Here is a 25,028-nt window from a genome sequence, read left to right as displayed (position 1 = left end):
AATGTATTTTATGAATGACATCTGGATTTTTAAATAAAAAATCATGAAGGTTATCCGTTTCGCGGGTTTTCTCCGTGTCCAAATCCGTTCTTGGAATGGCATTCCAAGAATGGATTTAGACACGGAGAAAACCCGCGAAACGGATAATCTTCATACAGAAAGCACCCGTGGAAGCCTCAAGAAGAAAAAATCATGAAGTTCTACACACATTAGTTGACAGTTATATTTCACACTTATTATTTTCACTTATTCTCTCACACTTATTATTTTTATACTTAAAAGAGGACAATTCATTACCTTCATGTAACCTTAATTTAGGACAAAATTTGGAACGCGTTGTAAAGCGAGATAAAGTGTTAAAATTTAAGACTGTCCTTCCTAATTTGGGACGGTTAGATACGGTCACTAAGATGTACAGGAGTCCCAAAGACACCCGTATCGCTCCGTCTGTTCCATCATTGGATCGAGCTACTACGTCACTTCATGCATGCACACAAAGTTTCCTAGAGCAGACGAATTCTTGCCATCTCCCATCACTACCATGGAATGCGCCTTGTCAATATTCGCTCTCAAAGATAACAATTCTGTAGAAAAACTCCAGCGTATTCATGCCCTTCGGCTCTGTTATGGTTATCGTAACTCAATCTTAATCAATGTGATGCATGCCGAATTCGTCTTCTCCTCAAACATCGATTCCAATACCTTGCAGCCAGAGACGTATCTACGGAAAATAGCTCCTATGGCAAGCACTGAAATTGCGCCCTTGTCCAAATATCTGAAATCCATGTTTTAGATAATTTTACATGATATCAGCTCAAAAAGTCAAGTACGTTTATTATTCATTTATTTGCATTACATTACATTTACTTAAATTATAGCTAAAAATTATAACTGCACCTCCTTGCTTTCACTGTTGCAGATTGATCTATGATCTGTTCAATTTTAATTTTTTCAGACAAGTTTATCGTTACTAAGAAAAAAAAAGAAATATGAAAAGGTGAAAAGGAATTTTTATGAGAAAATTTGCACAAAGATTTGCACAGAAAGATTTATTTAAGACAAAATAATTGACTTAAATAATTATTAAGTCTTGACCTGATTTTCACATTGCAAAAAATAAACTCGGCTCTTACCAACTAAATTATCATGAAGATTTCATGTTTATAATTTATAATTTCTGATTGCGACATTAACATTTTGAAATAAACATTTCAATTAAAAATATTTCAAATTATGTGAGTGTATTTTAGAGTGTATTATAGAGTGTAATTATAATTATCTTTTAGTGAATAAAAAAAATTATATAAATAAAATATTTGACAATTTAATTATTTTAACGAAGAAAACGGTATTTTTCACAAAAATTTAGATATAAAATTCGCTTGTTAGATTGATATTATGATTCATTGATGTATACCATTTGAGGAAATATATTGGCTCGTACTGACAGTTAATAAAAACTACTTTGCGCGATTTGGCGTCCCTCTTCAAGTGGCGCCCAGGGCACGTGCCATGCCTGCCATACCTTAGATACACCTCTGCTTGCAGCCATATACTTCCTTAAAATCATCTTGGTGGAGGATCATCCTGTAGTTACAAAAATGCTGGAACTATGCGACTCTGTTAGGAACCCCCCTCCTCCCGCTTTTCATACCTTGGCATGCATTTTCCAGTTGCTCTTACGTTTTTACGCATGTGATCCTTCAAAAGTCAAATGCATTTAGACCTTTCCCTCCCTGCTTTCCGTTTCTCATTTATTTATCCCATAACTACCTCCTCCTATTTAATTCCTCCTCAGATTCTTAAGAAAATCAATTCTCTCCCGCTTCAAAATGTTTAACGTATTTAAGAGCTTCTTTGGAGATGTGATTAAACACTCTACGGTGTTTTACACCGATGGCTTACGGCTCAAAAGTATTTACATAGTATTTACATTGGGGCGACGGTTTACGCTCCACAGTTGAACCACATCAGGTGATGTACAGAATCTCCTTTTACGCCTCAATTTACACAGCGGAAGCATAGGCTATTTATAACGCTCTGCTTACTGCTTTGAATCTAGATCTGAAAAATGTGTCCATAATTTCAGATTCCAAAAGTGTGTTAGAAACCATCAATGGATATCGTAACAAGACGAACAATTATTTAATCCCATCAATTAGAGCCCTTATGGTGGAGGTGGAGTCTCGTGGTACTCAAATCAAATATATCTGGATTCCCTCGCATTGTGGTATCCGAGATAACGAAAATCGTTGACCAGTTGGTCAAAAGGGCGATCCGAGAAGGCATAGAATGCGAATTTTAAAGTTAATATTCTGACCTCTTTATTATTCCTAAATCTCGGCCAGCTAACTCTTTTGAGAAATACGTAGAAAGATCATCCCAAATTAAAGGGAGAATATTTCTTTAAAAATATTTATAATAGTAAAAAGAGACCTTGTGTGGTTCAGCGATATGCACCTCTCTCGCATATTCATCATCATGTTTAATCGCCTTCATAGCAATCACTTTAACTTGAACTTTAGTCTCTTCCGGAAAAATATCATAGAAAACTCTTCATGCTCCTACGGCTTCTCTTCCCAGGACCTTCAACACATAATCTTTTATTGTCCTCTCACCGCACATTACGCCTACCCCCTCCGTCACGCTCTGATTGAGGATAAGCAGCTCTAATAGCATCAACCATGCTGAAGTCATCAATCAAGCACTGCTTAATCCTTCGCCAAAAATTTGCTACTTATTTGTCAGCTTTGGTAAAGCCATCAATCGGAACTTTTGATTTGTATTTATGCGGCGCTTACTCGCGGCACTCGCGCAGGCGCTTCGGCCATTGGGCACGGACCTGACAACACCATCCTGTCCTAGCGATCTGGTGACAGCTGCTTGTCCCTTCTACCGCGAGAATTGGAACTGTATGAACTTCGTCACTTATTTGGTGACTTAATGTCGTCAGCTGCGCCTGAGCAATCAGAAGCTTCTGTATACCTTTCTACGCCTAATGAGAAATCTAACGACGTGATGTCGCCTTTGTGCTCACAGAGACAGGAGCCAATAAACAAGAAGAAGATGAAGACTGACTATTAAAGTCGAAAGGATAGCTTTATTCTATTTTTAGATGTTTTAAAGTGATTTCGTTATTTTGTTTTATCAAATTCTCTTTATTTACAAATGGCATGTAAGAAACTTATTTCTCACTTATGATGTCACAATCTAATATGACCGCAGCAACTACTCAGGAGCCTTAATGACTGTGTATATGAGGATCATCTTTATCTCCATCCTTTTTAGCTCCAGCAGAAAATACACACATCGAAAAAGTTTTATATTGATTAAATTACGTATTTATTCATGTGATACAGAGAAATAGCGTCAATAACATTAACATTATGCATTGGAAGAAACAAAGTGTCAGGTGAAGTTATATAAGAAAAATTATTTTTTATCTTGATATAAAGAGAGAAATTCATGAAAATGGGGTGAGACGCAAAACTTTTTTCGATGTGTATATTAATAAGAATTAATTAATCGCAATGATAAATTTATTTTTTCTCTTTAAACAAGGAACGCAATCCTTTAACAATCTAACGTTACAATATCGCAGCAAGCAGACATCGTCGTCGAGATTACTCTAAAATTACGGTGTTATAAAAGTGTAGGTGGTCCGACTGAATACCTTTTTCATATGCAGCCCTATGATTATTTTGGGTCAGTTAGCGCTTTCGATACTGGCTGACGTCGTAGTTTCAAGTACCAAACGAAAAAGTGAGAAAAGACATGAGAAAAGGATAGATGACACAAATAGTGCTGATAGCGCGTTCGAATGCAGCCTCGCAATGCTGAAAGATACTGCTGCACAACGAAAGGGAGTGAGATGAATAGTACTTGACTCTCACACACCCTCTGGTGGCAGTCCTTCAAATTATCTCAAAATAATCACAACTCAAAAAGGTGAGTCAGACCACCTATACTTCTAACACCGTATCTGAAATATACAATCACAAAACATGGCACGTTGCAAAATGAAACATTAGCGTTTATTGCATGTTGCCTCTCGGTTATTGATAGAAGCTATCAATTAGTTTTGATTATTCCTGTTGAAAATTAATTGGCGACTGATTCTATCTGTTCTTTTATTTTCTAATCACATGAAACTGTAATTTAATTCTCTCGTTTCCAATTTATTTTTTATTGTTACTATTTGTTCTTATTTTCGTAACTGATACAATGGTGTATTTCATTTTCTCAAAGATATCTTGTATCTTTGATCCTCTCATTTTTCTCTCATCATTTTTTAGAATATCAGATACAGTAATAAGTTGATATTGCGAAATTCATCATTATTTTTGCAGCTAGTGGCGATAATCTACTCAAAGATATCACACAAACGAAGTTGAATAGTATATTATTGGATATACATACATATATGTATACAGAGTGTCCGGTATGACTGGATTACCTCTCGTAAGTAGGTAGAGCGGACAAAACTGAGCGAAATGTCGAGAAAAGTCCTGTATTTTGTAATAATTAACGAGAAATTAATTCCTAAAAATCTGCGAATGAGCATATATCCGCCCAGCCTACTGCTAAATGTAAGCGCGCAGCGAAATATAACCGTCTAGCATCGTAGGTTAGTAGGTGCACAAATGCAAGCAGCAATGGCAACGTATGAGCGGTGAAAGAAAACATTTCCCGGCATAGGATGGTCATATCTTGGCGTACTTACATCTGATAATAGACCAGGTGGATACGCGCTCATTTGGCGATTTTTAATAACTCAGGGTTGTCCCAGACTTGAAAAATCGGAAAAAGTCTTGGAAATTTAAATTGGTCATGGAAAATCTGAAAAAGTCAGAGGAAAATATAAGAGTCTGAAACTTTGAGTAAAATTCCCTTAAAATACTTTTATTTCAAATTGTTATAACTTTTTAAATAATATGCTTAACATTTAAAATCAAATATTGATTTTCTTAGTCAGTATTGGAAATTATACATACAGTATACTACGCCATGCATCAGTCATTACGTTAAAAGAAATGTATTAATTATGCAGAGATACGGGTCATTCTCCGATGACCTTGACCTTGACATACATTGTCAAGGTCATCGCTCTGAGTAATCTTCAACAAGTTTTAGCAATTGCTCGTTATTCATTAAAAACCTCCTTTCAAATTCCATCGTTTTATTTTTGATTACATATATTTATCATTTGGTGAAGATACTGCGTTAAATCTAAAGAATTGGATTGACACTAATTATAAATTAATAAGAGCTAGATCTCAAGTAAATTATAATAACGTTTGTGTTGTACTATATTATTCGATCTGTTATGTTGGCTGATGATGACTAACAAGGGAACGTTTTTAGGTGTAAATAATTGATCTCGACGAAACTTGGTGGGTGTGTAGAGGAATCTAAACTGTAGTGTAGCGTATATTTTCTTTTTGCCCAAATTGCACTTCTTAGCTGCTAGGGGCGCTGAACTTTTAATAGGTTAATCAATATCGCATGAAATGCTTCCTAAGAAAAATCTTCTCCAAATTAAAAATCTTCTCCAAATTGATTATTTGAAAAAAAAAAAAAAAAAAAGAAATAAGATCATCGAAGTGTCCTTGAGTGGTCTCCAAAAGAAACGAATTGAAAATAATGAGTAATTCATTTATTTGTATGACACAAAGTCATTACAATAATAGAATTCTTTGAAGAAATGTTTAAAACACAGTTTTTGTACGCTATGTACATAATTTTGATAATAGGTGTCTTCTCTCTATCTCGAACCATTTTCGAAAAAAAAACCGTGGTGAACTTTTTATTAGACTCACCCTGTACAATATTAAATACTATACCCCATACTTACCTCTGTTTACGGGACATAACGGCTTCTCGAGTGGCCCATCCCACCTTCCCCCTGCTTAGGGAAGTACGACTTTCTACGCGAAGTGAGATTCACCCCATCTCCTCCCCTGCCTCGAGGCATATGACTTTCCACTCTAAGCGAAGTTCACCTGCCTCCTCCCCCTGCCTAGAGGCGTACGACTTTTCATGCGAAGCGAGATCCACTTTACCTTCCCTCATGCCCTCTATGTAGGGTGTCAGAAAATTATATTATATTTATGATACCTTTTTTGTCATATACATATAATAATCTTTTTACGAATGACGAGCGATGACTAAAATTTGTTCAAGATCATTCAGGGTGATGATCTTGACAATATATGTCAAGGTCAAGGTCATCGAAGGGATGGTCCGTATCTATGCAATTATCCAATTTTAATGAAATAATTAAAATTTATATTTTATTCAGTATTTTATCATTCTGCAGTATTTTAATTATCCTTTTTCGTTATAACATTCTTTTTTCCAGTAGTCATTTATTTTTTATGGTCTAAACATTATTTGGTCTAAACATAGTTACTATTGCAAAAATTGCAAAATAGTGCAGCACTTTTCAACAGACCGCTCAGTTCGGTTTCACTCTATCTGCTCACGAGAGGTGATCCAGTCATTATCGGACACCTTGAATAAACATTTGACACACACACACACACACACACACACACGCGCGCGCGCGCGCGCGCGCGCATATATACATACGTATATACATATATACATAAAATAAGTATACAAGTATACAGGATATATACTGAGTACGCACTAAAAGATTTTTATGGGTGATTCCTCACACATAGGGATGGGCGATAGTATCGATTATATTAAGATCAATCTTTTTCTACGAAATAATCGATGATTTTAACCAATGTTATAGAATTAATTGATACATCGAGATGGATCTTTTACATCAAGGTTTTTGCATAATATTACCTTATTATATGTACTTTTTGTTCAACTCTTAAGACTATGTTAGAATTCCTATCTAGGTATCAGTTTATCTTTGTTGTGTTCACCGATTATTAAACAAGGATAACATAATACCTGAAGAATATTTGAGTGGTAATCTGAACGTGCCGTAAGAGGCACGCTAGTCGCGCCTTTTTCTTTTGAGTAATGAGATTGACATAACTTATGGTGGAATTGTCATGGTTGCATAACTGACGTTGCCAATAATGCCAATTATCATTTTTCGGGACAAAGCTGCAATGTAAATAACAAACTTTCATTTCATCTGTGATTGTGGGTGTTTATGCGTTATGCAGCGTTAAGGCCATGGCACACAAAAAAATTTAAGTAGTGAAATGTAAGCGGTAAGCAAATTGGCCAATCACAATAAGGATCATAAGATCATAATGTAAGCAGGAGCCAATCCAATACGTTGATTTCCTTATTATAATACTTCCCATATAGCACTGATTGTTGCAAGAAACTTTCAGTAAGGTTTCAAAATCATTTCGATCTTTCACATTTCATGTGCAATAATTCTGAAAGAATTTTGAAATATGTTATGTAAAATGTTGCAACAGAAATGTTTCTGAAATTGTTCACATGAAAATAATTTTATAAAACTTTCAGTTGAGTTATATTTGAGACATTTCATATGAAAAGAAGTTCCAAACCTTGCAATTGAGCTGTTTCTGAAATTTCTCACATGGAATAAATTTTAAATGTTTCAATTGAGTTATTTCTGAAATATTTCACATGAAATCGTTTTGCAAACCTTTCAGTTAAGTTATTTCTGAAATTTTTGCAATAAATTACACATGCAATAAATTACACATCTCCGCCAACAGAGGGCCGCGGCGGAGAGCATTTACTCGTAAACAAGAATCACTTGGACGAGAATATAAAAAGCGCAGTTTTTCACTTGTAAAGTGAGCCCCAAAATTGAGCTCCAAGGTGAAAGCATATGAAGTGTATTTTTCAAAGCAAAATTTGGTAATGACCCTAACAGAAATTTAATATTGGAAGGTAGTGCTCATTATACAATAATTACTTCTTTTTAGTATTAAATGAACTATTATTCAGTGCTTTTAACACTCAAAATAAGTCATTTTCAGTATTAAAGTAGATTAAATTAGATTTCTATGAGGTAATTCACTCTTACAAGGGAAATTTCACAACTATCCGGAACCGATTTGATTCTCCATAAAATATATTATTAAACACGAAAATCTAAGAGAGACACGTATTTTTTTTTATAGATGCCCTAACTCATTTTTAAAGGGTGAAACACCCCTTTGAAACAAAACGGTATTTTTCTTTCGAAGTGAATATCGTCGGAAGTATAAAAGATAGAAAAATTTTTTAAACAAAAGTTGTACTGTTTTAAGAGTACTTCAATGTTGTGAAAAAAAAAAATTAAAAAAATTTTTTGTTTAACAATTGTTAAACAAAACTTCCCTTGTTAGTGTTATGTTTGTTCTTATCTACACATGAAAACTGTATACTGTTCTTATTAACAATTGGATATTAACAATTTTATATGCTATATAAAAAAGTCTATACTTGGAATCTTTCTTATTAACGTTCTTATTAACAATTGGGTATAATCAACTGAATGGAATTGTTTTTTTTATGTGATGAGTTTTAAGTAATGTTTAAGAATTGTTTTTAATTCCAACTTTCAAATTTATAATAATAAAAATCAATAAAAACTGTAAAAATCAGTATTCGTAAATCATTTTATTTATTTATTAATTAAAAAAACATTAATTTTTATCAACATCGATGTTTTTTCTTCGATGAATCGATTAATTAAAAATCGGTTTGCATAATAATCAATTATTATATTTTCCTTAAACATCGCTCATTCCTACTCACACAAATTTAAGACGAAAACTTCATATGACCATATGTTTGAAACGGCTTAATTTCAAATATGTCAGAGTTGAAAGAAAAATTTCTTTTTTAAAAATTTCGAAAATCACTCGAATTATTTTGATAAAAATTTGTGTATGTATAAAGTTTCATCAAAATAACTTGAATAGCTTTTAATGTTAAAAAAAAAAAACGAAAATTTGAACACCCAGTAACTTTTTTAAACTAAGCCGTTTCGAACATAAGGTCATATGAAGTTTTTATTTTAAATTTTTTATGTGATGAATCATCATCTCTTAAAATCTTTTACTTAGTATTACTTATTGTTAGTATACACCTTTTGTATGTATATATGTATATATATATATATATGTGTGTATGTAATTATGATCACAGAGGCTGCGGTCCACTTGACGCTACAAACGCTTCGAAGCATTCTTTGATTAGTTAATTCGTAAAATTCTTTGTTCTGATTGATCGCTCAGACACTTCGAAACGTTTGTAGCGTCAAGTGGACCGCAGCCATAATGCTCGTTGCGTTTGAAGAGACATCGGATGTTGTGGGTGCAATTTATGACGAGTTTTAATATACATATTTCGATAGATTCGCTATCACACTAGTGTCCGAAGGTTTTCAAATTTCGATAACTTTAACACGTACAGTGAGTGCTAAAAGTATTCGTACACAGAGAAAATATTTTTTAAAGAAACTTTATTTTTAAAAAGTAAATATTGTCCAGCGAGAAATGAGTCATCGAATTGATGTTGAATCGATATCGATACAATGATTTCAACACTAATTTGACATCGATTCGACATTTAATTGACGATCATGTTGGGTAATTGACAATTTATTCATAAAGAATAAAATAAACTGTATATTTCTTAAAATTATATATACTAAAAAGATGTGTATTAATTATAGAAAATATATCATCTGAAAAATAAACGAAAATAAAAAATTGTATTGTTTAGATGCTCAAAAAGTATTCGTACAATCGTGAAATTTAGCTTCTAAAATCAGGAATACATGCGAAGCTCATTTGTTTATGTTAGAACAAAATGTATTTGTATAAAATTGCTAATTAATGTTTATTTTCTACAAATAAGACTTATATTTTATTTACAAATTTATATACAAATTTCCTTGTAGGAATATTTTTTGCTCTCACTGTAGTTAGATGATTCCGTACAGTAGAGAATAGTAGAATGATAGAATCGCCACAGATTAAGAATAGCAGGGCTGGATAATATTTAAAATAGTTCTATTTTAAATATGTATTTAAAATGGAAAATTTTGCATTTTCCATTTTAAATGGTTTTTGGAAAACCATTTTCATTTTACATTTGAAATGGAATCATTTAATGTCTATCATTTATAAAATAGGTAAATGGTTTTTCTATGTTTTCACAAATTTTCCTTAGAATCATTGACACAAGAAGAACCAAATCCCATGATTGGCCAAAGATTTTCATGAATGTTCAAATAAACTACAAATTAAACTGTAAAGAGAAAATCAATTCCAGACAGTCCATAAATATCGAATCTTAATAAAAAATGAGTGTTCCAGCTTTATGTAAAATACTATATACATTTCTAAAAATGTATATTACTCTTAACATCTAATTTTGAACGTAACAGCTTCTCGTTTAATAAATTAATTTGCTTTTCTTCGTATTAATTTGTTTCCAAATCATAATATTAAAAAATTTTAAATATTCCCGTTAGAAATACTTTATTTATAATACAGTAGTCAGGGCTTCGAATTCTGTTGAAAATGGATTTCAAACGTAAAATATTTTTAAAAATGTACATCATCCTGGCGGAAAGTTTTTACTTTCCGGAAAAACTATATAGGTTGAAACAAGATCTTAAAAATTCTTAGTTTTTCGTAGATATTCGTAGTGGAACGTAAAGTAGTGTTGTTTGTTTGAAAAACCAAGAAATCCTCCGCCCACAAACAACGCCAGTACGTCCTACTACGAATATTTACGAAATACTATGGATTTCTGAGACAAACAAACACCTCTCATTCTATGTCCCACTACGAATATCTTCGAAAAATTAAGAATTTCTAAGATCTTGTCTCAATATGTTATATAGTTTTCCTGTACTTTTCCGTAAAAATTTTTTTCCGCTATAGCACGAAAAACCATTTTGCATTTGAAAATCATTTAAAATATCTATTTATTCAGTTTACATTTAAAATGGATTCGAAAAACCTATTTTGCATTTCGCATTTTAAATATATCTACTTTTTAAAAGTATTTTATAGTTATTATATAGTATTTTAAATGGAATTCGAAAGGCATTTTACCCAGCCCTGAAGAATAGTCATCTCGCTAATTTCGCTAATCAGAAACTGTTTAGCTTTTGAAGATGAACATCCACAAGTACGACTTGTATATCATCAAATTCTTACATAGTATATTGGGAGAGTAGAATACGAGGGGTGATTATAGTGATCGACGCTTCGGGTCAAATAGTGCACCAAGCAAGCACCACCTTCTTAAACGGAACGAAGATTGCTCGATCCGGATCGCTGTTAATGACATTTATTCTTGATTAAAATATAAATGAAGGATTTATTAACTTCCAATTTAATGAAATATGTTCTATATGGCATATATCCAGAAATATTAAAGACAAAAAGGTATTACAAAATAGCCTTTTAGTGAAATTATGTAAAAATTTAGAGAAACAAATAGAAAAGAAGGCTAATTTAATTTTATAATTTTTTTTTTATAATATTAAAAAATTCTACTATTCTTCTATGTTATACGTGTAGTTTTAAATGAAAGAAGTGTTGTTCTCTAAATCTTTATTCGTAATAATGTCTGCAAAATATTTTACATTTAAAAAATTATTTCATAAGCTTACCAATCGAAAAATCTTCTGCCATGAAAAGTACCATCAGATGAACCATTGACATATGGCAGTTCCACTCCCACATGCGTGTCTTCTCGACCTGGAACAGGACCTACATATCTCACGCGACCTTGGAGGACTCTGCCTTCCGGTGATATAACTTTCACAAGATGATCCAGTTTGAGATCTCTTGGTGTCTGGAAGGTGCAAGAAAATAAAAATTCGAGCAATTATATATTTAAATAACAATTAAAATATAAATAATTCTCGTAACGCGCATATTTCAGGTAGCGCAAAAAATAACAATTGAAATTGAAAAAGATTAAATCAATAAAGGATAACCCTGGTGAAAAAGTTTCGCTGAAATTATTTCACGTTTTGGAACATTTCAGCGGAATTGCTGAAAATTTGCTGAAACTTCACTGAAAGTGAATTTTTCAGCTAACACACTGAAAAATCACTGAAATCCAACCGAAATTTCTCTGAAATTCTTGCTGAAATTTGTCTGAAAATTTTGCTGAATTTTTTTGAAATTTTGTCGAAAATAAATTTTTCAGCTAAAAATCGCTGAAATTAAACTGAAATTTTTTTGAAATGCTGAAATTTTGTTGAAAAGTGTTCCAAAACGTGGAATAATTTCAGCAACATTTTTCCACCAGGAAAGTAATGCTAATGAGAGACACAGCTGAACATGTGTAATTTAAACATAATATATATGTCAATTACCAATTACAGACATTTCAACCATAAGATTAGGTCATCCTCAGTGCATAAGCAACAAATATCGGAGTTATTACGTTAGAAATTAATACGTTAGAAAAAGATAGGCGAGCAAAGTGTACATTCATTGAATCATCGTTAGGCTGTTGTCCAACATTAAAAACTACAATTGTCGTCTGTCGTATTTATCTGAATACTCAAACCAAAATTCCGTAATTTAACTAAAATATCGAGTTAATACTTGAAATTTTTGAAATGATTTCAGTAGTAATAATATGGGGGATTCAAACCCACGGATACAGCAACCAGCAGGTGGCGCCTGCGTCGCGGGAATGACGAATCACTGGATCGACCTCCATGGGGGCATTCTCGGTGAGAGCGTCTTCATCCCCAATTTCCTCAGCGGGAGCGTCGTTTTTTTCCTCCTCCTCCTCCTCCTCCTCCTCCTTAATTACCATCACACTTCGAAGTTCAACACGGTTCAAAATATTTCATAATAACTATTGGTCTGTTCTTGCACTAGAACTTTCTTTCTCACTTTCAACAAATATCGAACATGTTCCTATCTTACTTTAAGCTCCAAAAGTGTACACCAGTTCAACGACAGAAAACAGAGGAAAGTCCCAGATGCGCACAAAAAATATCGGACACATAACGATCCCAATCAGATACAAGTTAAAACGGACACAAGTTAAACGGGTAAAAATTCTCACATCCCGAATTCCAAATGGGTTTTTAGTGCCTCTAAAAAGACTGTTCTCACACTCCACTGTCTTCATGTGTTAAAAATATTCCAAGCGGACATTGTCCCAGCTGCAACTTCCATGCGGTTAGGCCCCAAGCGGGTAGGATATGTTAATTTTTTTTGTTCGGGGCGGCGTAGCTCCGAATTAGGACTGTGTCCGATTGGGTCCATCGTGTATCCGTTTTAATCTGTGTCCGATTGGAACAACTTGCTGTGTCCGATATTTTTTGTGCGCATCTGGGACCTTCACAAAACAGATCTTATAATAATTATAATACAAGAAACCACACCGCCTCGCTCGCGTGCGCGGACAAGACTGACGCCGAGAAGCATTCTTCGCTATAGCGAGGCTGCCCGGAATTTATCTACAAGCGACCGTTATACATAAAACAAGTCAAGTCAAAAGTGCTGCCATGAGAAGATCGGTGTCGTCAGTTCAGAGGCAGTTGCCTTTATGTATAGAGCATCCAGCTATCAAATGCTGCCTTTATATGTATTGCAATTTTAGGTATTGGACAGCGCCGCTTGTCGCCACCACCGTGCGCGCTATGTCATATACTTAGCATTTTTCTCTGGTTGCCCGTTGCCGTCTTCTCCTATGTATTTCTCTTTTTCTTCTCACACACAAAAACATTTGACATGTCACGACATGTCCGGACGATGACATCATCAATGTAATTTTGATACAATTGCGACGTTGTCAAGTAGTGCGCATAATGATATAAAATGAAAAGACCGAGATGCATTGCGATGTTGCATCTCGGTGCTCATCGAAGTAGTGTGCATGACATAAAAATGAAAAGATTTAGGGTGATTGAACTGGTGTACACTTTTGGAACTTAAAGATAAGAACATACTTGTTGAAAGTGAGAAAGAAAGTTCTAGTGCGTGATTGCTGTATCCGTGGGTTAGAATCCCCATAGTATTACTACTGATTTCCGTAGTCGATGAGTTGAAATTTATTAAATCAGTTGAAAAACTTACATTAATTTCAGCATAACGATGGTCCGTTATAATGTGATTATACTTGTATCTTGGGAACGTATGAGAGGACATTTTGTATTCTCTCTGGTGCGTTTCGTTGCACGCATAATGCACATAGACTACATAGAGAACCGTTCCGTTTCAATTAATGCGCGCATCAATGAATACCGATAACGCACATATTTCCCTAGGTTCTCCCCACGTCTCATGCATCAATTACAGCAGCTCGAACGTGAAACATTTAATGCGAAGTTGATGCGTCTAAAAAAAATTCAAAAGCCTGTTGTCGCCTTTTGCTCGGATTTATAGTGTAATAATAGGCGATTTTTGGCGTGCTTCTGGTATAGCAACCAAAAGCACGCCAAAATTCGTCTTATTATAATGGAAAGTGATTTAATCGAATTTCTCCAGTCATCATTGACGAGAGTAACGAAGTTCTCACCCTCTTTATCAACCAAGAAACTGCTGGCTACTTAAAATATACCAAGAAATGAGGGCTACTTAAAATATATACAATCTCATATCTTAAAATATATACAATATCATATGTAATAACCTCAACAATAAATATCTTAGGCTCAGTTTCACAATTCACCGTTGAACCTCTTAATCGAGGTTCAACCTTTTCATCCCTTTCGAATTCTGGCATTAGAAAGAGATGAGGAATAAGTTAAACCTCGGTTAAGAATTAACCATGAATTGTGAAACTGGGCCTTACGCCTGTTCCTATCAGTGTAGATTAATTTTAATCTTAGTTTAACTTACTTTTTATCGTTTTCAAGAATTAGAAAAAGATAAAGAATAAATTATACGAAAATTAAAGTTAATTTACATTGGTAGAAATGGACATTATGTCGTCCATGGTAGCATCTATTTTTGATTTGCATCAAACACATGGTAAACTCTTCCGTTTCCAAGCGCGCATCATGCGTATTAACGAAACGGAACAATATTAATGTGCGCAGCACATTGAATGTGATCTATGCATTCAATGCATGCAACGGAACGCACCCCCAGTGTTTGTATGTACGAATATTAAACAGAATAAGAATAAATATCAACATAAAAAAATCAGTAATACAAATTTTTAACTTATAAAACAAGAAAACACTATTCTTTCTTAACTAAATCATGATATAACGGATGCAATTATTCCGTATCATTTTGTAAATTAATTCCATTTTTTATTTATATATTTATATATTTATATATTTAAAATATTCAGAATTAAATAATTAAAACGTAAAAAAATTACGAATATAACAATACCTTTGGCAAATATGGTTTGGCATCCTGAGAAGGATGCCAATCGCGTATCAAGTTCGGCTCCGAATGCCTTCGCGTTCTTCTTCGTCTTGTTGTCTGTTTGTTCCAATAATCCGTACTGATGCTTGATATTGTTAACATAGAATCAATACTTCGCCGCAGATAATCCTCGGCTTCATCGATTAACGATTCAGTAGAGTCTCCACTATTTTCACCGCCGACTGAGTCTGAATGCAAGTTGGGTAAACTACCGCGCGTCAATGGACACTCTGAAAGTTTCATATTGAACTCACTATATCGGAATCGATGTAAATTTTTTCTTGATTTAACTATCATTTTTTTCATTAATCTAAATATTTATTTATCGTAAGTAAATATTCCGCTAGGACTATTCAAAGAAATATTTATTAAAATTTAATAAATTTTTTTCTCAGTGTATACGCGTCCCGCGACTACACTTAAACACCGCGGCTCGACTGTTCGCTGTCCCCCGACTTGCGCATCTCGCGACATTGCGCTGCGAGTTTAGTCTGCGACGAGTTTCGCCGGCATTACACAAACACTCCATTACACGCACACACACGCACAACATGCACACACACGACACACAAACGCGCTGAGCAGAGCATACAGGCCGACGCTTACGGCCAGCGACCGCGCCAAATTACACTGTATTATATTTCGGCTTTCAATAAAGTTATCATTATTGTTTTTCTTTATAATCACGCCTCGTTTGTTGTACCTTCTCTCCCCACCACGAACCTCTTTCGCGTTCCGACCGACTGTAGAAACCCGACGCTAATTCGTGCGACGAAAGTGAGGTTGTTACAAGGTCATGACTCTGAGTGACTTCTAACAGGTTTTAGCCGTTGCTCATTATTAGTTAAAAAGTTATTAACAAAAACCTGCGCGCGCGCGCACACACAGAGACACGCACGCATACACACATACACGTGATTTGACAAAATGCTTGTGTAAATAGAGCGGATTAAAGTGGATCGAAAAATCTTATACAATTTTGCAATTTTCGCAACAGTTGACAAGAAATTTATTACTAAAGATCGCCGAATGAGCGCTTAGTCGTTCGGTCTACCAAATTCGCGGAGATACGATCATCCTACGCGTGAAGGTGTTTCCTTTCGCCACTTGTATGATGCTATTGTCGCTTGTAGTAAACAACTCCCCAACTTATGATGCTGAACGGTTATAAGTCCTATCTCGCTGCGCATTTGAATTTAGCAGTAAACTGAGAGGATACGCGCTCATTCTGTGATTTTTAATAATTAATTTCTCTAGTTAACTCTATTGCAAAAATTGTGAAACGGTACAGGATCTTTCGACTCAATTTATTCTGCTCTATCTACATGAGTATTTTGTATATACCGTACCTTGAAAAGTCACCTTGGATCGTGTTCTCTTTGGTGTGTTTTTCGAAGTTTTGGAGAAAGTCGGTGGAGGATGTATGTGTGTTGGAGAAGATGGCATCGAGGACCATGTCGGACGTGGTGTGGAAGTCGCAACCGGAACTCTCCATGTGTCGAGGGATGCCGCTGTCGCTCTCCAGGAATGTCTTCGCGGAGGATCCCCGGCAACTTCGAGACCGGGCGACGGTATCGATGTTAGAGAGCCGCGATATCGCGAAGAATACAGATCAGTTGATAACCGACAGTCACAGGGACTCGGCAGACCTGTTGTGGGATTGCAACGAAGCCAATATCCTGCAGGAGAGCCTAAGGATTCGCGTCTTTGAGCTTCGGATGTACGAAGGCCACAGCCGCGTGAACTAAAACACGTCTAAAGAAGGAAAATCATTAAACTTAACTTCTCATGGATTCTTTAGGAAATCTAAAATTCACTTCTATGCAGTTTTTAATTCAATGATTCAAAATTTTCGTTGCTTTTCACCCTGATGAAGTAAACTGCAATGTTTATAAAACGTTGGCATTTAACGATGTATGAATATAACACAGAGATAATTCGTAAAGCGCTTCCTTGAAAACTATTACTAATAACTTTTGTTTCTAACTTTTTCAATAGTTTATGTTTTAATTTCACCTGTGCATGTGGCTCATGGCACAGGTGATCTGCACTTCTTGATAATTCTGGTACCATGCTAGTGAAACTAATGTCCGACAACATTACTCTTCTAGCTTCTCGGGTTTTGTCCGACAATCTCAGTCGGCCAGGCACTCCTGTTGGTAGCGCAAACTTGCTCGGTAATGTCGTAAAAGTATGTGCGACTTTGTGTGCGAGATAGCTTTCGGATCGCCATTGTGCTGGAAGCGCAGAGATGTCCGTCTGGACACCAGATTCTCTTCGGGCACCACTACTACGGTCCATCACCGGCCGCAATGGAACAGAACTCTTTCTCCGACTATTAGCCAGAGCTTCCCGATGAATGATAGGTCTGGAAGAATAACAATGATATAATAATACATTTAGTAATAAAATTATATAACACAATAAAAATAATAAAACGCTTCTATAAAATTAGAAATTGATAACGATAAGTAACATTTAATCAATCGATTGCTCGATTTTAAGATAAAAAATATAATCAATGTGAGAGAGAATTACGTGAACTTTGCAAGTGCAGTGTATAAACTTAAGGAGACATGAAACTTGTTAAAAAATGATTTCCTGAAGAAAATTATCTGAATTGTTATAAACCGGTAAGCCGTCGGTGGTGCAGCCAGAGTATTTCTTCTCGTGACATGTCGCAAGGATGAACCTGCCGTGCTTTCAGCATCTTCCAATATACCACACTTGCTAATGTCAGTCTCCACTAGAACGGAGCACTGCGACCACATCTTATTGAGTCTGGTACTGGAGCTCTCGTCGAACCTGTCGACACTCTCCTCGCGGTCGATGCTAGAACTCTGCGACGAGACGGCTTCCTCGACAGAACTGGTTTTGTCACCATTGCAAATTAATGACTCATTCTCTGTCGGTTTTATATATTTAAGTAAAATAGGTTGGCCGCCACCGCCATGCTGCCATGTTTCCGTCTCGGTAATAGAAACCAGATCCTCCTGCAGACCGAGATCGCGACATATCTCATCTGTTGTGAATATTAGCTCGATGTCATCCAATTCTTCAGACTCGTTCTCCGAGTGTTCGTTCGGTCTTGGCGAATCACCTGGATGACCTTGTCGAGGTATCTGAGGTTGATCTACATGATCGCTGAATACAGAATTCTCACCGTCAGAGATAGATTTCAAACTCAAGTCTTCAGGATCCTTCTCAGGAATATCTAAATGACCCATATTAGCTGCGTCACCTAAAATAACGAAAAGAATACATGTCGAAGAATTAAAGAAAATACTCTTTTTTCCATAAAAAAAAAAAAATCTAAATTTTTACAAATTTTTTAATATCTAATTTTTAAGAAAGTTTTTTAGTGACGTATTGTTATATCATTATTGTTATTATCGTGAATGCAAAATTTTGTCTTTTTTATATTATAAGACAATATATGCGCGCGCTACGCGCGCACTATTCATTTAATTCCATTATATGTGACATATGTATATTAGACTGACAAGAAAAAAAATTTTGTTTTTAATCGGCCTCTTAGCTCAAAAGCTTCCATTTCATGCCAAAAGATGAATTCACCCCTAAATTTTTATTAAAAAATATTAAGATTTAGAGGTTGCTAGTGAACGATTTTTAAATCAAAGTTTCGATTTTCCTTAATAGGTTTGATTTGATGCAAAAATAGCTTAATCTGGATTTTAAATATTGTATGTTTTTTGATATTGTAAGGTTTTTTTTGGTCGCTGAACACGATGCAATAATTCATTTAACCCTACGATATACGCCCTAAGAAATATAGTTCCCGATTAATGTGAAAAAAGAACCAAATTTCGAGTTCAAGGTTGATTTTAGCAAGGTTCTAAGCGTTCAAATAGATCGTTACTCCCCTCAAATTATAGATCTGTTCACCCAGAACAAGATCCATCCAGTTGGAATTTTCCCGGGACCTCCTACAGGGCCTTTAAAAGTTGCATTTAACTGGATTATAAAAAAGTTTTTAGAGATAGAAAAAATTTTTTTACAATTTCTAAAGTATATCGCTTTGTGGTTTTGACATCCTCAAATCAAATACCTCAATTTGACGAGAAAAAACTATTAGAAAAAGAAATGAATACATAATAAAAAAAATATAACATAATACGTAGTTTATTTCAATTAATTAAATCATATTTTTAAAGGCCCTGTAAGAGGTCCCGGGAAAATTCCAATTGGAAATGAGTACGTATAATACAAAAAAAATATGATTTCATTAATTGAATTAAACTACATAATATGTAGCTTATTTCAATTAATTAAATTATACTTTTCTGTATTATGCCTCATAACTCGAAAAGTACTTTATGAAAAAAATAACTTTATTGTAGTGTTTGAAAAACTCTTGTCACCAGCTATTAGATTCTGAAATCAAATATAGTGTGTAATTTAAAAAATCGATGTATCTTTGACCTGATCTTGGCGACGCCACCCAAGATCATACTGATCAGATCAGTGAATGGATCATTTAAAACTCTACAACTTTTGTAAGAAACATTTCTTTCAGAAATGCCTAGTTTTCCAGATATTTCACCCGCACGGGACTTTTTACTCACCCTGTGTGTGTATATGTACTCTCATGAAAAATTTCTCATATACATATAATTATATATGAAATATGTCCATACATCTTAAATCTTTCTTTCTTTTGTAAAGTTACTGTTTAATGTAAGAAAAAAAATAATAATAATGAGAAAACAAAAATCATTAAAAGGATAATTTTCGCATTGTTTAAAAAAAAAAACAAATATAGAGAAATTAAAAAAATCGCTTATATAATTATACACTTACATAATTATATATAAATCATTAGATACAATGATATATAAGCAATTTTTTTACATTTTCCAAACTTGATTTTGCTATATATAAAAAAAAACCAATATAAATTGATGCGAAAATTATCCTTTCGATTATTTTTTTTTTTTATACTAAACGGTATAAAAAAACGGTAACAAAAGAAAGAAGAATGTATGGACATGTGTATGGACATATTTTGTATACGTATAATCATATATATAAAATATGTCCATAAAATAATATATTTATTTATGTTCATATATTTATATATGAAAAATTTTTCATATAAATTCAGAGCTCATGTTCACACGTAGCATATTCATATATTGTATCTAGAGCATATAAATATGCAAAATTCTTTAATTTTTAACACAAACTATAAAAATCAATCTCTTAAACGGTCTAGCTGGATCTTAAATGCTTGTATAATTCTGTATAAATTTATATACTACGTGTGTAGTATATAATATGTAGTATATAAACGCGCGCTGAAATGATTTTTTGAAAAACTAACTCTACTAAACTACCGCAGTAATATCACGAGTTAAATTGACTAGCAATTTAATTTAATTTAACAATTTGATGCTTTTTCGCATCTTTCGAAAAAATCATTTCGGCGCGCGTTTCAAAGGACTACATATGTAGTATATAAATTCACACAGAATCATACAAGCATTTAAGATCCAGCTAGACCGTTTAAGATATTGCTGTCTACAATTTGTTATCACTTATACAGTCTTAATATATTATATTGTTTATTTACGACGCCTAAATAGATGTTATTCCTTCATATGCCAATTATTGCGAGGAATATTACTAAGGCCTCGGTGGTCTAACTAAAGGCTTAAGATGCTCGCCCGGAAAGCAAGAGATCTGGGTTCGACTCCCGGCCGAGGTAATTTTTTTCGCAATAAGAATTAATTATTTTGAGATTTTAATGTCATTCAGCATTATTAAGATCGCTCGAAGATGCGAAAAAGCATCAAATTGTTAAATTGCTAGTCAATTTAACTCGTGATATTACTGTGGTAGTTTAGTAGAATTAGTGTTTCAAGACCGAAAAAATCATTTCGGCGCGCGTTTAAGATCCATCTAGACCGTTTAAGGCATTGATTTCTATAGTTTGTTATCACATACGGTCCTATAATATTATGTTCTCTAATTTTTGTATTTAGCAAATTCTGAAAACCATACAAAGAACGTATAATTTTAACATCAGATTCAGAGTGTTTAACGAACAAAATTATAATAATAAACTTTTTAACCTTTTTAAGTAATCTCAATTCGAATTAATAAGGCCTTTATTCTGTAACTCTAACGACAGTAATAAGATATCATTATATTGTCGTTGCGCAGATTTTATACGTGGTAAAAAAGCTGCGCGACAACAATACAATGACGTTACTGTCATTAATATGAGTTATAAAATAACTAAATAAGGATCTAAAAATCGATAAACAGTTAAAATATCGCACGACATCCGCTCACGATACAAAGTTATGCACGCGATGCGATCGAGCTCTAAACAACCAATCCGCATCGCGGAAAAGGGGCAACAATGAATTCGATTATCGATTTAACACGCACATTTTACTATAAATAGGAAGGAATATTTATATATTGTTAGGAGATTGTTTTACCTGATATTTCCACTCGAGACTCTTCCTCGTTGTTAGTCACATTCGTTGTCAAAGTTGGAGATTTGTGATTCTCATTTTGAGAAACGTTCAGAATCGTGGACGCCGCCTCTGTAATTTTAGTATTGATTATATCTTTGGTAATTGTGATTTTCGAATATTTCGATAAATCTTGGAACTTGTCGGATTGGCCAGCACGAGAAGACGGATCAGGACCATTGTTGTTGCTGCTATTAACCTTGCTGTGTTCAGATACTGGTTCATTAAACGAGTTCTGAGCATCAGTAGCAATCTTCTTGGACACATCCATAGTAGTTTTCTCAGGATCTGTCGGTTCGCTGTTATACGAATAAATTTGATGAATTTGTTATTGATTTGTTGATTGAATTCTTGCGCCAAAGAAATTCATTTCCTATGATAACAATTAAACCAATTTGCTAAACTTACTTCATATGGACTTCTACAAGTTGAACGTGTCTCGATTGAAGTGGAGGACTAGTCGCTGCATCGCACGAAAATTCACAGCTCCTACTCAGGATCTTTCGTCTGAGCACATGATTTTCGAGGGCTAAACGGCTCACCGCATCAATGTAGCTCTCGCCGCAAAAATTCCCGACGCTCTCTTGCAGTCGCCGGAGCTCCTCGCGCGATGAGTCCAGAGCCGAGCGCAGTGACACGACTGTCTACATCATGAAGACAAGTCGTAGAAATTTTTTATTTTGATGACAGATGTGCAGTAATAAAAAATTCCAACCTTATATGTTTCAATGATTTCGTTAAATATATAATCTACAGCAGGTAATTGAATACAAATACACTTCTTTTGATTCAGAGATATACTACAGAATTTAATGAACAAAAAGATTTAAAATCTGCAATAAGAAATGATTATAACTCAAAATCTACAAAAGATCTAAAAAAATTTCAAAAAGTTTATATATAGAGTCTCTGTAACAGAGTCTGGCTACGAGATAACAAACTTTTGATCCCGTCGTTTTTGTCAACTTCAGTAGGTTAATAAAACAACATATAAAGGAGATAGTACTGTCTTTCTTAGGGTGTCCAACCATATCTGGATAATCAATTCAAGGATAATTTCAGGACATTCCAGGTAAAAATCCTGGTTTTTCTAGATTAAAAACAATAAGAATCTTATTGAACTGTACATTTGAAAACTCAACAAATAGGAAATAGGAAATACTGGCCAAAACGGTCGAAGCTAAATCTTTTAATGTTTAAATAAGGGTGCTGTCCCATGACAGGCGGAATTTCGGAAAACGGAATCTCGGAAAAGTAATAGAGTGGGGTTTAATCAATCAGAATTATTGGGATGCATTACTGTTCGTCTGTACATATACGTTTTAAATACAAAATTATCGAAATTGAATTTTTATACATATAAAAAGAAATTCATTATTAATAAATAATTGTTCGATAAATAGGGGAGATCGGGACAAATTGTTAGACTTGTGGTACACATTTACAAACTGCAGAATATTTATGGCATATTATTATTATTATTTTATGACAAATTGGCAAAGACACTCTCTTTGCTATTGTCTTCTAAGAGAAGTAATGATTTTAAATCATTAAAATCATCTGGTATGTGTTGTGAGTGGATTTGTACTCGGATCTATGGCATAGAAAGCACGGGGCAAGTTGTTACAGTTAGTTTTTTTAATTGTCACAGGTGGCAGCACATTTTTATGAATTTTTACATGTGATTCTTACGATACTCTACAATTTCACTTAGTTTAGCCGCCATATTTGAACTCTAGAAGATGCTACGTATATTTTCTTGATTTTACTATTAAAAGTAAATATTTCATTATGTATATCTTGAATAACATATCAGTTATTTTTCATTTTAATATATTATTAAATTTAGATAATATACACTTTATGTATGTTTACTTTGAACTGGCATCTTTATTAATGATATATCAGTTACTTTTCATGGAAATATATTATTTTAGATAATCATTTAGGCCAGTATTCATAGTCAGGCCATATATTTAAGGCTTCCTTAAATTTATCTTCAGATGCTGTACGAATTATTTCATTGGCTACTGAGCATCTAAAGATAGATTTAAGGAAGCCTTAAGTATAAGGTCTGACTATGAATACGAGCACTAAATTTTTGAGAATCTTTTTTTGAACATGGCTTGACCTTCTCATATTTATGATTTTTTGGGGTGAATACTTTGATTAATCATGGAAATATTCTCCGTTAACATCGATGACCTTACGCAATCTGTCGGACAATTGTCGGATTCCACCACGATAAAAGCTTGGTGGCTTTGAAGCGATGAAGTCATCGACGAAGTTTTCAGGTTTTTTCAGGTTTTTTCAGGTTTTTAGTTTTTCAGGATATATTAAATTCCAAGATAATTCCAGGATTCAAAGACATTCAAAGATCGCTAGACAGGCTGCTTCTCACTCTTGTTTTGACAAAACTGCTTAAGGCCAGACTCTGTTATTGGGTCTCTAGTATAAATTATATGATTTTAATAGATTTCTAAATATAAATTAACATAAATCATAATAGATCATTTTCGTACTACTTAAATTAGATTGATAATTATCCGGTCAAAAAGAATCAACTCTCTTTAATTCTGTACTGTACGTAAAATAATAGAAATTTAATATTGAAAAATGCAAAGATCACGTTTAAACCTTTAGACAACGAGAATATATGGAAAGAAACGGGTATATATCATACTTGATGTAAAGCTCTTATGACGTCTAATCCGGGTACTCCCGGTGATGGCAAGGTGCTCCTGAAGAGCCTTTGAAGAGACGGTTGGTCAGCTTCCATGCCTCCACCACCCCACCTAACGTTTTTGAATAGATTCTATTTTTGCCACGGATCATGCCGAATTTGCAGTTGCCCTTTGTTGTTTTTTTTTTGTCTTCGGCAAGATCCTTGCTTTTCAACAGCAAAATAGTTTTCATTCGATTCAATTAAATCTCTTCATATCTTGATATCTGTTTTGCTGCAAAATATGACATTACTTTTTTAAAAGATTGATCGTCATTAATATTATATAATATTAATACATACCTTTGTGTCATTCGTGTACTGCGCATTCCTTTTCTTTGAAATACTAAGAGTATTTGGTCAAATACCGGTCTTTCTTCTGTTTCTAAAAAAAGTTTGGTATTTGGAGAACACACACACACACACACACACACACACACCCACACCCACACCCACACCCACACCCAC

At 34.1% G+C, this 25,028-nt stretch overlaps 1 protein-coding gene across 4 annotated transcripts; it reads right to left on the bottom strand.

The window, feature by feature from the left end:
- Nucleotides 1-757: 757 nt before the first annotated feature.
- On the bottom strand, nucleotides 758-24,954 carry LOC108721752 (uncharacterized). 4 transcript variants are annotated; one of them, XM_018446483.1, is made up of 10 exons: nucleotides 24,864-24,954; nucleotides 24,522-24,795; nucleotides 22,247-22,482; nucleotides 21,803-22,137; nucleotides 17,964-18,573; nucleotides 17,349-17,700; nucleotides 16,682-17,087; nucleotides 15,297-15,562; nucleotides 11,591-11,775; nucleotides 758-775 (listed from the first exon to the last, which is right to left on the bottom strand). In XM_018446483.1, coding segments are annotated over exons 2-10 (2,487 nt in total). In that variant the 5' UTR covers nucleotides 24,618-24,795; nucleotides 24,864-24,954; the 3' UTR covers nucleotides 758-774. The 4 variants fall into 4 exon arrangements, with proteins under 4 accessions (XP_018301985.1, XP_018301983.1, XP_018301984.1 ...); XM_018446481.1 differs by lacking the exon at nucleotides 758-775 and adding an exon at nucleotides 11,139-11,252; XM_018446482.1 differs by lacking the exon at nucleotides 758-775 and adding an exon at nucleotides 11,139-11,252 and having other exon boundaries at nucleotides 24,522-24,728.
- Between the last annotated feature and the right edge of the window lie 74 nt (nucleotides 24,955-25,028).

This window comes from Mycetomoellerius zeteki, unplaced genomic scaffold (assembly GCF_001594055.1).
Source record: "Mycetomoellerius zeteki isolate Tzet28-1 unplaced genomic scaffold, Tzet1.0 scaffold182, whole genome shotgun sequence".
NCBI lineage: Eukaryota > Metazoa > Arthropoda > Insecta > Hymenoptera > Formicidae > Mycetomoellerius > Mycetomoellerius zeteki.
Note: the sequence above shows the minus strand (reverse complement) of the source record. Positions and strands in the feature narration are given on the sequence as shown.

Coding starts and splice junctions, on each gene's coding strand:
- LOC108721752 (XM_018446481.1), bottom strand. CDS start 24,617: ATGGAAGCTGACCAACCGTCTCTTCAAAGGCTCTTCAGGAGCACCTTG. Junction 22,483..24,521: donor TCATAAGAGCTTTACATCAA/GTATGATATATA, acceptor TTCATGATGTAG/ACAGTCGTGTCACTGCGCTC. Junction 11,776..15,296: donor CCAAACCATATTTGCCAAAG/GTATTGTTATAT, acceptor TGCACCTTCCAG/ACACCAAGAGATCTCAAACT.